This window comes from Labeo rohita, chromosome 12, assembly GCF_022985175.1.
Source record: "Labeo rohita strain BAU-BD-2019 chromosome 12, IGBB_LRoh.1.0, whole genome shotgun sequence".
Lineage (NCBI taxonomy): Eukaryota > Metazoa > Chordata > Actinopteri > Cypriniformes > Cyprinidae > Labeo > Labeo rohita.
Window position 1 is genome coordinate 17,698,385 of NC_066880.1, and position 13,775 is coordinate 17,712,159.

Here is a 13,775-nt window from a genome sequence, read left to right on the forward strand (position 1 = left end):
AGTGAGATGTTTCATGATGTCTTCACTCCATGATTGGAGTGATTTGAATGTTAAACTAATGAGGACTCAAAAACAAAACTTTCTCTCTTGTGTTTCCACAGAAAATTCATCCAGAACAGCGCTCTTACATGTAGTGCAGTTAGTTGGGTGACCAGAGTTTGAGTGCTGTCTTGTAGTTCTTTCTCAGTCCAAACCTTCTATCTCTCCCACTTTGCTTCCTGTTAAATTCTGTCCCAAGAAAGGCAAACATGCCAAAAATAGATCCAAAAATACAAGAAGTAAAATGCATCAGTTCTTAGTTTTGAGGAATGTGTTTTTCATATAAACATGTTTCGTGATGCTTTATCAGATTTGTTGACAAGTTTGTGTCATTTTCACTGACAACTCAACTTGATTCTTTCGTACAAAGGTGACTGAATGGAAGCCCATTTCCACCACTGAATAAAAAAAAAAAAAAAAGGTAATTATAGTAGGTAATTAAAAATGTAATTAAAAAGTAAAATAGTTTTTATCTCACAGTTTTGATTTTTTTTTTTCAGTTGCGAGTTCACATTTTGCAATTCTGCATTTTTTTCCTAAGAATTGCGCAATACAATCTTGCAATTTTTACATTTTTCCGCAGAATTGCGTGATAAAAACTTTTTTTCTCATAAATGTGCTTTGGAACTCACAATTCTGACTTTTTTCATACACTGTAAAAAATAAAAAACACAATTTGTTGAGTCTGCTTAAAATAATTTGTTACCCTGCTGCCTTAAAAAAATTTGAAGTTCAGTCAACTAAAATAAGTTTAGCCAACTTGAAATGTTAAGCTGTACTAAGTAACAACTTAACAGATGGGTAAGTAACCCAGCTGCCTTAAAATTTTAAGTTGATTCAACTCAAATATCTAAGTTGTCACTTAGTATAATTTAACATTTCAAGTTGAATAAATTTTTTTTGAGTTGACTGAACTTAAAATTTTAAGGCAGCCATGTTACAGATTATTTTAAGTTGACTCAACAAATAGTTTTTTACAGTGTAAATGCGAGTTTGTATCTTACAATTCTGAACGTTTTTTTTTTTGCAATTCTGAATTTATATATTGCATTTCTGACTTTTATCACAAATCAGATTTTTTTTCTTATAAATGCGAGTTTGTATCTCGAAATTCTGAGTTTTTTTCCTCATAATTCTGAGTTCATATCTAGCACTTTAGATTTTTTTTCTCGTAAATGCGAGTTTGTATCTCACAATTCTAACTTTTTTTGTTAATGCAAGTTTGTATCTCACAATTCTGAGTTTTTTCACAATTTATATATCGCAATTCTAACTTTTACTGCAAATCAGATTTTATTTTTCTCCTAAATACTAGTTTATATCTTGCAATTCTGAGGGTTTTTTTTTTGCAATTCTGAGTTAGTATCTCGCAATTCCGACGTTTTTCTAGTAAATGAAAGTTTGTATCTCACAATTCAGAGTTTTTTTCCCGCAATTCCGGGTTTATATCTCACAATTCTGATTTTTTCTTCGCGTATATGCGAGTTTGAATCTCACCATTCTGACTTTTTTCTCGCAATTCCAAGTTTATATCTCACAATTCTGACTTTTATCGCAATTCTGTTTGTGAGGTTGTATCTCACAATTCTGAGGGTCTTTTCACAATTGTGAATATATATCGCAATTCTGACTATTATTGCAAATCTGATTTTCTTTTTCTCGTAAATGCGAGTTTGTTTATTTTTTTGCAATTTCAAATTTATATATCACAATTCTGGCTATTATCACAATTCAGATTTTTTTTTTCTTGTAAGTACAAGTTTGTATCTCATGATTGTGTTTTTTTGCAATTCTGATTTTATATCTCGCAATTTTGACTTTTATCACAATTCTGACTTTTATTCTCGTAAATGCGAAATCTCACAATTTTGAATTTTTTCCTTTAAATTCTGAGTTTATATCTCACAGTTCTGACTTTTTGTATTGCAATTCTGACTTTTTTTCTCAGCAACTTTTTCTCAACAGCTACGAGTTATAAAGTCCAAGAGTTTATATCACACAATACTGACTTTATAACTCACAATTGCACGTTTATATCTATATATAAGTATATCGTTTATATTTATATATAAGTCAGAACTGCAAAGAAATAAAGCAAGGTTGTATCTTGCAATTCTGAAATTTTTCTCGCAATTCTGACTTTATTGCATTTTAGATTAAAACAATTTTAACAATTGTGACTTTTTTTATTGTAAATGCGAGTTTGTATGTCACATTTCTGACTTTATTCTCACAATTCTGACTTTTTTTATTGCAATTCTGACTTTTTTTATTTGAATTGTGAGATATAAACTTGCAACTGCGAGTTATAAAGTCCATGCGTTTATACCACACAATACTGACTTTAGAACTTTAGACTAATTGCGAGTTTATATCTCACATTTCTGAGAAAAAAGTTTGAATTGCGAAATTTTCATTTTTTATATTCAGTGGCAGAAACGGGTTTCCATAGATTGTAATCCACAGGAACCAGATTGGAAAGCCTTATGGTTTTTCTCAACCTCATTCCGCTAAAACAAATTTGTGATTTAATGAATGACTTTCTCACAACGAGACTGCCCAAGCAGGAGAGGAATTTTCTCAAACTCAAAAAACCTTTCTTCATGAGCACAAAATCCTCAACTCACTGAGAAAAGCTTATACTTAAATCCTAGTGTGAGATCAAGCGTCTGGGTGTTGCTCTTTGCCTCTTCTTGGGCAAGAGAACGAGTTTGCTTTTTTTCACATAACTGATCCTGAGGTTGTGTTTACATAAAGATGACCAGGATAATGTCCTTTGATGACTTAGATTTGGGCTGACGTGATGATGGCATTGTCCCCGTTAAGTTAATGTGGCCTCGGGCGCCATTCCTGTGTTTCAGTCTGAACACTCACCTCATAGTCAGCGACACAGAGGCCAGAGATGAACTCAGAAAAGTGGGACGCATAAGAAACTATATAAACTTAAAGGGGTTTAGCACTGAAAGTAGGGATGACTACACAATCCTGTCATTTGTGCATACAGTCTGTTAACAGTCAGCAGTCTTGTTTCTTTCGTTCCCGTTTCCTCAGACAGTGACCTCTGTCTTGCTGTTGGTCTGGTAGGCCTTAAGTTTGGGATGTGGCTGATACAGTGGTTGTCCCCCATAGCCTGCGGGCTGGGAGAGGAACTCCGGTAGCGTTTCTATGCTGTACTGTCTCCTACCGTAGGTCTGACGGCGAGCGGAGTGCCCTGGATGCGAGGTCTGCCGGTGGACATGTCTTTGTCCAGAATCCCAAGCTTTGAAGGCTGAGCTGGAAAGCTGAGGGTGGGTGATGGTTTTTGGGATGCGGCTCCTCTCCATCTGGTTGGTTGGGATTGAGATCGAAAGGGGGGAATGGATGTCATGGGAAGGGAGGACCTGGTGGAGATAGGACTTGTCTTTCTGGTGCATCGGCACTGGTTGGAAAGGTGCAGGAGGGGAATGATGCTGAGAGAAATCCATCAGTGGATAACTTTTGTAGTAGCCCCTGTTTGCAGTGTCAGCTGTAAGGGAGATGAAGAAATGGAAGAAGTTAGAGGGAGAGAAACATTTACATTGCACAATTATAACTGAGCTGAGCAGTCTTCATGTGGCTACTTTGCAAATTATATTTGAATATTTGTGTGTTCTCTTACAAAACATTTGCATTTCCCTAAGAAACTTTGTGTTCACTTGCAAAAGTTATATTTAAAACTTAATTTGAAAGTTTTGTGAGCAAATGCAAAGTTTCTTGAGAGAACTTGCAATTTTGTGAGGAAAGTTTCTAGGGTAATGCAAAAGTTTTGCAAACAAATTCAAAGTTTCTCAGGGGAAAGTAAAAGTTTTGCGTCTGATACAGTATTTATATGGGAAGTTCGAAAGTTTTGCAAATAAACGCAAAGTTTCTCAGCAGAATTTGAAAGTTTTGTTAGTGAATGTAAAATTTCATAAGTTTGGTGAGGAAAGTTAGTTTTTGCAAGCAAATTTAAAGTTTTGCATGTGATGCCAAATTTCTTGGGGAAGTGCAAAAGTTTTGTGAATAAACACAAAATATTTCCAGGGAATCTTGAAAGTTTTGTGAGTGAATGTAAAGTTTCTCATGAGAACGCAGAGGTTTTATGAGGAAATTTAGTTTGTTGGGTAAATCGAAAGTTCTGCAAGCAAATTCTGAGTTTCTCGGAGGAACGCAAACGTTTTGCGTGTGATGCCAAATTTCTTGGGGAAGTGCAAAAGCTTTGTGAATAAACGCAAAGTTTTTCCAGGGAATTTCGAAAGCTTTGTGAGTGTGAATGTGAAGTTTCCCATGAGAACGCAGAGGTTTTATGAGGAAAGTTAGTTTGTTGGGTAATGCGAAAGTTTTGCAAGCAAATTCTCAAGTTTCTTTGGGGGAACGCAAAAGTTTTGCGTGTGATGCCAAATTTCTTGGGGAAGTGCAAAAGTTTTGCAAACAAACGCAGTTTCTCAGGGGAATTCTAAAGTTCTGTGAGTGTAAATGCAAAGTTTCCCATGAGAATGCAGAGCTTTTGTGAGGAAATAAAATTTGTTGGGAAATGCGAAAGTTTGCAAACAAATTCTCAAGTTTCTCGGGGGAACGCAGAAGTTTTGTGATCAAACCAATTTTGTTTGATAATGTGGAAGTTTTGCAAGCGAATTCAACGTTTCTCAGGAGTACACAAAAGTTGTCAAAATTTTGTGTCTGATGCAAAATTTGTCAGGGATGAGCAAACGTTTTGCAAATAAATGCAAAGTTTCTTGCAGAATATGACCATTTTGCAAGAAAACAGGGCAATGCAACAGTTTTGCAAGTGAATTCAAAAGTTCTGTAAGCAAACACAATTTCTCAGGGGAACACAAACATTTTGGGGACAAACATAAAAGTATTAAAATATAATTTTTCCATCACCATGTACCCTTAGGTACATGACATATTTTGACTTATTTGAAGGATCAAATCCACGTTGCGTGCAGTGTTGGGATTGTTACTCAAAAAATGTAACTTGTTACTTGTTACTAGTTACTCCTTCCAAATGTCTTATTGTTCTTTTACTTATTACTTTCTGTCAACAGTAATTAGTTACACTACTAGTTATATTACTTTTTTTAATGCCCCAGAGAAGATGTAATTGCATATCCTCCCCATAAAATTCTTCTAAAATGTTATTAACGAAACAAAATCCACATTGTATCACAGTCAGAAGTTATTACAAACACCGAATGGTGACTGATAATTGTTATGTGTAGCTTGAAGCTAACTGTAGCAATAATTTCTCTGTTACTCTACGACGTTACGTCAATACTGACGTATTTGGGAGCATCCAGTTAAACCATAAGTTGGACGTATCATGTTTCTGTCAAGTTTTGATGAAGCACATGAAACAGCAGTGTCTGTATTCCTGTTGAGATGTCCACTGAGAGCTTGTCCATTTTATTAAACACTGACTTTTTGTTGTCTGAAATGTTTAAAGGTCATGCCTTGGACATGAGTTATCTTTCTTCTCACGGTATTTACCTGCAAGCTGCTCGCTCTGTCTTGTCACATTAATGTCTGCTAGCACTTGTTCTTTTTATTCTTGCTTTGCAGTAAATCATGAGTTTTCAGAAGATGTGTACATGTGTGTATATCAGGGGATAAAAAAAAGAGTACAGTTCCTGTGGATGCTCTTTTGTTCTAAACCCATCAAATCCAATACCAAATTTACAAAATGATATCAGATGGCATTCTTTTAAGTAACATAGTCTTTAAGTTATTTTTTGGGCTTCTTTTCTTATTCATTACTTTCTTCTTGCCACAAGGTGATTCAAACAGATGACATCTGAACTGAACATCCTTGAGATTACTCCAAAGGCTGGTTCGTTAGTGTGCATCATCATCATCATCATCATCATCATCACGCTGTGCTGATTGCAGACCATCCTGGCATCAGATCTTGGTTTGGTAGCAGTCAGATACAGACGTGGTCATATGTGTAAGTAGCTAATAATGTCACTGAATCATTGCGATCCAGACACTATTGGCTTAACATGTTCCCAGAATATAGGGCAGGCTAATGCCTGAAAGTAAATTGACTACAAGAAGCACCTCTCAAGCCCACAGCTCTCTTTTTCTCAAAATGAGTTATTCTTTGGCAAAATGCAATGAGATCTCTTTATTATTTGTTTATTAAACTTGAGAAACTAGAACAGTAATGAGGCGCTTTCACACAAACAGCCTATTTTTGTGAATTTAACATTTCATGTTTAGCATCATGAAGCATTATAAAACGGCTGCAAAAAGTATGTAATATGTGTGAACATGTGCCATATGATAAATAAAGTGTAAGTACACAAGTAAAAAGAAAGAAAAGTTTTGTAAGTATCACAGTTTTAAACAAGCAGAAGCAGTTAAAGCCAATGTAAAGGTCTGAAAATTCAGTGATACAGAAAATAATATACAACAGCTTTTGTGTAGAGAGGTTTATGTGTATAAATTTGACAAAACACTTGAATATGCAACTCTGTCAAGATGTGTAGTCAGCAGCACTGCAATGTTAAATTGAGTACCGCGGGTGAAACAGAGTAACCTTGTAGTGCCCCAACTGTGGTTCTCACCACACCAGAGGGCTTCCCTGATTCTGTCAGTCAAACTTAGTGACTTGTTTATGGCATCCAGCGGAGCATGAAATAATTCAACATCTGTGAATGAAGTGTGCTTGTGCGCATAGTAACATGCCGTGGTTCTTACCAACTGCTTTCAGAGAGTTGTACTTATTCAATGCCAGGCCTGGTATACTGAGGTTGCTTTGAGGATGAGAGAGTCCAGCTGATGTACCAAAACCGAAGCCAGCGTTGTTTAGGTGGTATTGCTCTGAAACACAGAAGAACATAGAAGAACATTAGGGATAGTTCATCTAAAAATAAAAATTCTGTCATTAATTACTCATCCTCATGTCGTTCCAAAACTGTAAGACCTTTGTTTATCTTCAGAACACAAATAAAAGGGGTCCTATTATGCTCTTTTACAAAGTCTTGATTTTGTTTTGGGGGTGTACTAGAACATGCTTTCATGCTTGGTGGTTTGAAAAACGCATTGTTTTTAACATAATTTACATTATTACAATACATTTCTCCCAGCCTGGTACATAAGGCTCGGTTAGTTCCGAATTTAATGAAGGCCCGCCTTCCGAAAAACGAAATGTGTTGTGATTGGTTAGCTGTCCCACTGTGTTGCAATTGGCGAACAGCTTAGACGGTATTTCAGTACTGCCACGCCCCTTGTCCAAGAAGCAAGTTCAGTGTACAACTGTTAGCGCAAGCTTGAATAAAGTGATTCTTACGTTTTAAATATGGATATTTTTCTTACAAAAACACATTGATTCACTACAGGAGGCCTTTATTAACCCCCCGGAGCCGTGTGAGGCACTTTTTTATTATGGATGGATGCACATTATTGGACTTGTTTTGGACTGATAAAAAGAAACACCCGTCTATGCCATTCTAAAGTTTGGGAGTGCCAGGATAAATTTTAATATAACTCTGATTGCATTTGTAACTTACACACCACACCACATACTGACTAAAGTTCAAAAAGTGAAAAAGCATAATAGCACCCCTTTAAGATATTTTTGATGAAATCCAAGAGCTTTATGACCCTGCATAGACAGCAGTGCAACTGACACGTTCAAGGTCTAGAAAGATAGCAAGGACACAACTGACATAGAAGAGAAGAAATGGTTGAATAAAGCCACTATTTTTGTTTTCATTAGGCTTTGGGCCTTCAATGTGTCAGATGCAGGGTCAGAAAACTCTCGGATTTCATCAAAAATATTTATGTTCTGAAGATGAACGAAGGTCAGCATAACGGTGAGTAATTAATGACAGAATATTAATTTTTCAGTGAACTATCACTTTAAGAAAAGACTGTATGAATACTAGACTAAATGTCCATATGCATTTGCTCTCACTTGCACAAAAACAGATTCAGGATTCCTCAAAATGAATAAAAACAGTGTCATGCAATAATTAAATATGTTAATAACTGAATTTACATTTCCTTTGGCCTGAGGCTTATTAATTTCACTTCTGGGGTGAAAGAGCTTGTACATATGCCAAAAATATAACTTTTTTAATAAAAACATACAAGCAAGCCCAGCCCAGATTAGAAAAAGTAATGCAAAAGTAATGCAATGCATTACTTTCCATAAAAAATAACTATGCAATTAGTTACTTACTAGGGGGTAACTCAATATTGTAATGCATTACTTTTAAAAGTAACTTTCCCCAAAACTCGTTAATTTTTAAAAGTCAAACTGACAGTAAAGACATTTATAAAGCTACAAAAGATTTTAGTTTTAAATAAATGCTGTTCTTTTGAACTTCCTAAAAAAATGTTTAAATATATCAGTTTTTAAAAATATATAAAGCAGCACAACTGTTTTCAACATTGACACCAAATCAGCATATTAGAATGCACTCTAAACTAATATGAACAATGAACAACTGTATTAGTTAATACATTAACTAATGTTAACAAATGACACCTTATTGGTAAAGTGTTACCAATTTTTTGACATCAAATGAATTAATCACATTTAAAAATGTAAGTTATTTTAACTTGTAATAATATTTCACAATATCCTTTTTTTATCAATGGCGTTTTAGTGCCATGTTAACAAAAATGGGATAAGTTCCTCAGGTCACCGGAATTTATTTAAATATATATGGGATTATTAGCAGAAATCATACATATGTGTCATATACTCGCAGGGACAGTATGCTTGGAAATAATATTTCATGTCTTCAATTGCATTTATTAGGCTTATTTGTAGTGCGCCAGCTACCCAATAATAGCAATAAGCTTTGTGCATTCGCTACTTTTAGTATAAAACAAAGTCTCAGCTTTCAAAACCTGTCAGTTTTATAGCGAAATACAAACAATGATGTTTTTTCATGCTCTTCGATGTGGCAGGACAGATCACTGTATTCATGTGAATCAAGACCACGGGAACTTTGGCCAGAGGAGAACTGGCCCCCCGACTGAGCCTGGTTTCTCCCAAGGTTTTTTTTCTCCATTTGTCACCGATGGAGTTTTGGTTCCTTGCCGCTGTCGCCTCTGGCTTGCTTAGTTGGGGACACTTTTCTCTTAACACAATATTGCATTTTATTTTATTGTTTTTGATTAACTACCTTTACCTATAATGTGAGTGTTTACTGTTGCCTTTGGCAATGTTGATGTACTGTTTCCTATTTAATACTGTACAGCCGCCTTGTCACAATTCTGTATTGTTAAAGGCGGTATATAAATAAAGGTAAAAAAAAAAAAAAAATCAATCGTCTTTTCGATTACAATGAGACATTCGTTTCATTAAATTATACTGATTTCTTTGTGAAAATTCCACCAACTGCTCTGCAAAAACATCTATGGCATTCAATCTTTCATTCCTCACATGTATTTAATTAAAAACAACAATAAAATGTTCTAAATTCTATTCTATTGTTCTGTTGTTGTCTTTTCCAGGTATATAAGTATAATCACAATAATTCTGTGCTTTGTTGCTTTTGATATAAACATGAAGGAACATTCTAAGGAATAAAAAACAGTATAGTCTAATTTAATGAACACAAATGTTTAATTGCAGTCGGAAAGATAATTGATTTTACTCTCATAATTTAGACTTCATTCTTGAAACATTTCGACTTTATTCTCATAATTTTGACTTTATTCTCGAAATATTATATCTTTAATCTTGTAATCTTAATGTGGCACTAAAACGCTGTGGTAAGATCCTACAGACCCCATTTTTTATATATATTTGTGTAATATATATTTGTGTGTGTTTATTCCAGTTTGAAATACCAGTTTTCCTCTACATAATAGTACCATCTTACTTTCAGGTGAGAGCATTAATTTACTAGCCAAACTTCACAATATATGCAGGCTATGAGGGGGGAAACATGCTGTATCTGTGGGTCACTTTGAAAAGCTGCAATAGAGACCTATTTAAATCCGTTCTATATGTAGCGACCCTATATTGACCACTGAGATGTGGTTCAGCCTGAATGACCTATTTTTCCTCGTAAGCTGTGGGTGACAGCACAGGAAGGACATTGATGCAATTAATGAACGTTAGCTGTTGCTTTCCTTCTTTCCTGTTTGTTCCATTTCTCATTAGTCACATTTCATTTAACTTGAGCGGTGTGTTGAGAGATGTGGACAGCCGTTCTTTTAGGGTGAACGTGTGTTACACATTCTAAAATCACCCTGGCATTTCCTAGTAGCGGTAAACAGTTTTTTTAACACTTTAAATGAATGTTGCATGAAAGCCAAGAGCATACCCTTCAGTGTGTTAATTCAGACAAGTACACTTAGACCCAGAGTGCTCAAAAACACTGTCTGGGACTGTTCTGATGTCATCATGGTGCTTCAAAGGCATGTCTGGATAATTCGGATGTTTAATTTGCATTCTGTTTACATTGGTTGAACCAAGCTTGCTCAAAATCTTTTTGCGGTATTACTGTGCTTTTTAGATTAGTCTTTTATGTTGTTAAGGGACGTATTACCTTTTTCATCAGCTCTCTTTTCTAAACCTTGATCAATTGTGGTGCCCTGAGGACATTAGCTTTAATACAACATCAGCAGTGCTGTTAACCACCATTTACTGTCTGTGTGCCCTCTTTACATTTTACTTTACATCTGCTGTGTTTGATAATGATGAAGCGTAAAGGAGAAGCTAATAAGCAGGCTTTTTCAGGGTAAAGCATCTCTCAGGGTGTAAGACTTAACATCACAAAGAGAAATCAAACCAGATTTTTCGTAAGATTAAGTGTATGTGGTGTAATTGTACGTGAAGGATAGAAAAGAGATGGGCGATGTCCTCTCTGCACGTTAATGTCTTCATTAGGTATTTCTGACTAGACCTTTGAAATCAAAATCATCAGGACGTCCAGAGGAGTAATAGCTTTTGATGCATTATGTAATTTTTTAGGGCTGTGTGTATTGCATATGGAGGATTTTAGCTGGAAACTCATGCATATTTACAAAGCCGAGCAGTTTTCTGATTCTTATTGCCATCCATGTGACCATGAGAGTACATTTTAAAATTTGGTCAAATGTTATCAAAAATAACAGAAAAATACTAAGGCTGTCACTATACGATTATTTTGGTAATCAAGTATGAATCAGTCGATTATTCTGACGGTTGATTGAGTAATTGGATAATTGCGTTAATAATTAGTTCAAATAAAGTATCAAAAGCAAGTAATCATATGGTTCTATTGAGCAAAACTATGAAAATACATAATGTATTATAAACAATAAAGTTAACATACAATAGGCATTATAACAAAAGACTGCAGAGAGCGCCAATGGCCTGACGATTGTTTTTACTTTTTACTGTGCGATCTAAACCTTGGTTAATATTGACAAACAACATATAATTCAAATGACCACTTAATTTAATTATTTGGCCATTTCTTTACGACAGAAATGCTTTATTATGATTTTAAATGGGTTTAATGTATCATGCAGCCGTGAAAAACAGTCTAATAATATGTTTCATGGATTCTCGGATGGGAATGTGCCACTTTCGGTATTTTGCCGGTTACTCGACACGGGCAAGTGAGTTGAGGATTTTGTAAAATTAAGTACTCGAATTGAATCAAGGAATCATGACAGCCCTAAAAATAAGAAATACTCAAAAGAAGTTAAAGTTTTAGAATTAAAACTAAAATAAATGTAAAAATTAAACCTAAATAGAACTTGAATGAACAATTAAAAAGTAACAAGCACTTAAAATAAAATTACTAAAACTTGTAAAATTGGAATCAAAGCTGATGTAAAGTAAGCAAAAATATTGTTGATAAAATATAATAGATATAGTATTTTAAGTATATAAAAAAAGAAGATATTTTAAATAACAGAAAAACCAAACATCATTGGAGCCCACTGACTTATTTTATAGTTATAAAATAAATAAATAATAAAATAAAATAAAATAAAATAAAATGAAGCACCGATTGTGTGTTCTACTCAACAGTAAGTGGTCAATAAAATGCAATGCATATAATATTGTAAGTACACTGTAAAATATATTATGTAATATATCATAAAATAAAAAAAGTGTGTATTTACACTAAGTGCAAGTAGCCTGCCTTGTTGGCAGAGGCTTTTACACTAACTCCGCCCACCAACATGTAATTGAGGTAGTCAACACTACATAAGACAGTAGTCAAACGTCAGCTTCAGTTGCGTAGATGGTAAAGCGTGTGGCGCAGTCTTTTTGACTCGATCACCCCAAGTTCAAAGTCTGCCTTTTGCCAAACTTTTTTTCTCCCTTTTTTACTCAGAAAGACATTTATTTTCAATAAAAATAAAGGAAATAATCAAAAAGTTGAAAATAAAGTATCGGTAGTGTTAGGTTTGGTGTAGGGAGGGCTTTATTGTCCCAGTAAGGTGGCATCCATTTAATGATTTGAATTAAAATGATAATTTACACTCAGTGTGTTATTATTGCATACTGTTTTATAATCAGTGTTGGGAAGGTTACTTTGGAAATGTAATAGGTTACAGATTACAAGTTACTTGATTTAAAATGTAATAAGTAGTGTAACTTTTCAATTACTTTATTAATGTAACATTACTTTCAATTACTCTTTGATTACTTTTCTAAATTTCAAATTTTTTCAACTGTTAATCATTTTGAAACATTTAAACCAGGCAGAGTTAGCTTTACAGTAGCGTTCAACACTGATTACTGTCAGACTTTCAAAATCCTTTATCACTTGAATTAAGATTATAATAAGTAAGGGATAATAAACATCTTTATTTTGCGATAACAACTGGCTGAACGTACATTATCCCACTTATTACACAGCTGCTTGATAGATTATTAGGTGTTTCGTGTCAAAATTGTTAGACACGAAACACTGGTCTGAGTTGAAATATTTGAACGCAAAGCTTCCATGAAGAAATCAGTTGCTAGCAAACGGCAAGTTCAAACTAGACATTTTAGGGATATAGTGCAGTCATACCAGTTTTCTTACACAACATTTCACCACATAAATAATTAAGTAGTAGTACTAGTTTGTTAGTTATCTTATAATCCATTACAATGTACAAAAAAAAAAATGGCAGCAGCTGCGTTTGTATGAAACAATAGAGCAAGTTCACGATACCAGGATGACAGAATTAAGAAACTGTACACATAATATTGAATTAAGCTTTAGTATTTTATTAGCTAACAAAACACAAAGCTTCCGCCAAGAAAAATTATCAAGCATATAGCACTGACTTTTTACTTATATTTTTGGGCTTTTCATGCCTTTTATTGTGATAGGACAGTAGAGAGATGACAGGAAAGAGCTGGGAGGAGAGAGGGGAGCGGGATCGGCAAAGGATCTCGAGACGGGAATCGAACTCGGGTCGAACCCACGTGAGCGCAGTTGTGCTATATGTCATAACAAGATCATAACATAAATAACATCATAACAAGAAATAGCTATGATACTGTGTTTGAATTCAAATGTTTGCATAGTTATGACAGAAAACACTTAAAAAATAAAGTTTATGCATGAAACCAAATAGGAAATAAAACATTTATCGAATAATCATGTGTCCTATTCTGTGTCCTAAACTCCTGAAACATTGGCGTCTCATTTTAGAGCAGTCAATACAATTTATAAATAAGAAGTCAATTAAATCTGTAAGTGGGGGTGGGTGTGTGGAAAAAATCAGGTGTAATCCCTTTTGTAATCACTGGCTTTTTTCAAAAGTAACTGTAA

General features: G+C 34.5%; 1 protein-coding gene across 1 annotated transcript in view; it reads right to left on the minus strand.

Moving 5' to 3' along the window:
• Window positions 1-2,526: 2,526 nt before the first annotated feature.
• Window positions 2,527-13,775, minus strand: part of shisa8b (shisa family member 8b) — a 34,007-nt gene continuing 22,758 nt past the window's right edge. Inside the window, exons 4-5 of the mRNA XM_051125054.1 lie at window positions 6,742-6,864; window positions 2,527-3,544 (exon numbers count right to left, since the gene is read on the minus strand). Of these exons, the coding sequence (XP_050981011.1) occupies window positions 3,087-3,544; window positions 6,742-6,864 (581 nt within the window). The 3' untranslated portion in view covers window positions 2,527-3,086. The remainder of the gene's footprint in view (window positions 3,545-6,741; window positions 6,865-13,775) is intronic.